The sequence below is a fragment of the Penaeus monodon genome, chromosome 23, assembly GCF_015228065.2.
Source record: "Penaeus monodon isolate SGIC_2016 chromosome 23, NSTDA_Pmon_1, whole genome shotgun sequence".
Taxonomy (NCBI): Eukaryota; Metazoa; Arthropoda; class Malacostraca; order Decapoda; family Penaeidae; genus Penaeus; species Penaeus monodon.
This window is the reverse complement of record NC_051408.1, coordinates 39,747,732-39,748,116: the sequence shown is the minus strand read 5'-3', so window position 1 is coordinate 39,748,116 and position 385 is coordinate 39,747,732. Positions and strand designations below refer to the sequence as shown.

The window sequence follows — 385 nt, the reverse complement described above, 5'->3', positions numbered from 1 at the left end:
AAGGAGCTGCCGCCACCGTGGCCTCCGAAGCCACCGTGGCCTCCGAAGCCACCGTGGCCTCCGACGGCGCCACCTCCGATGGAGGGGAGGTAACCGACTCCGACCAGGCGTGCTCTGACGACGCTGCCGCCGCCAACGCCTCCGCCGTAGCCGCCGTGGCCTCCGCCTCCTCCGATGAAGTTGCCTCCGCCGAGGCCTCCTCCAAGGCCGCCGTGGCTTCCTCCGAAGCCTCCGAAGTTTCCTCCAGCGCCGCCATGGCTTCCTCCAACGAAGCCTCCTCCACCGCCGGAGGAGCCGTAGCCTCCGCCAGCTACCGCTCCGTACACCAGACCCAGCAAGACAGCTGCCTTGATCTACAACGTGAAAGAAACTAATTAGGCGTTTT

At 66.5% G+C, this 385-nt stretch overlaps 1 protein-coding gene across 1 annotated transcript in view; it reads right to left on the bottom strand.

Moving 5' to 3' along the window:
* LOC119588047 (glycine-rich protein 23-like) overlaps positions 1-385 on the bottom strand; it is a gene marked incomplete in the record, with an annotated part of 1,615 nt that overhangs the window by 218 nt on the left and 1,012 nt on the right. Inside the window, 1 exon segment of the mRNA XM_037936746.1 lies at positions 1-353. Coding sequence (XP_037792674.1) covers positions 1-353 — 353 coding nt within the window.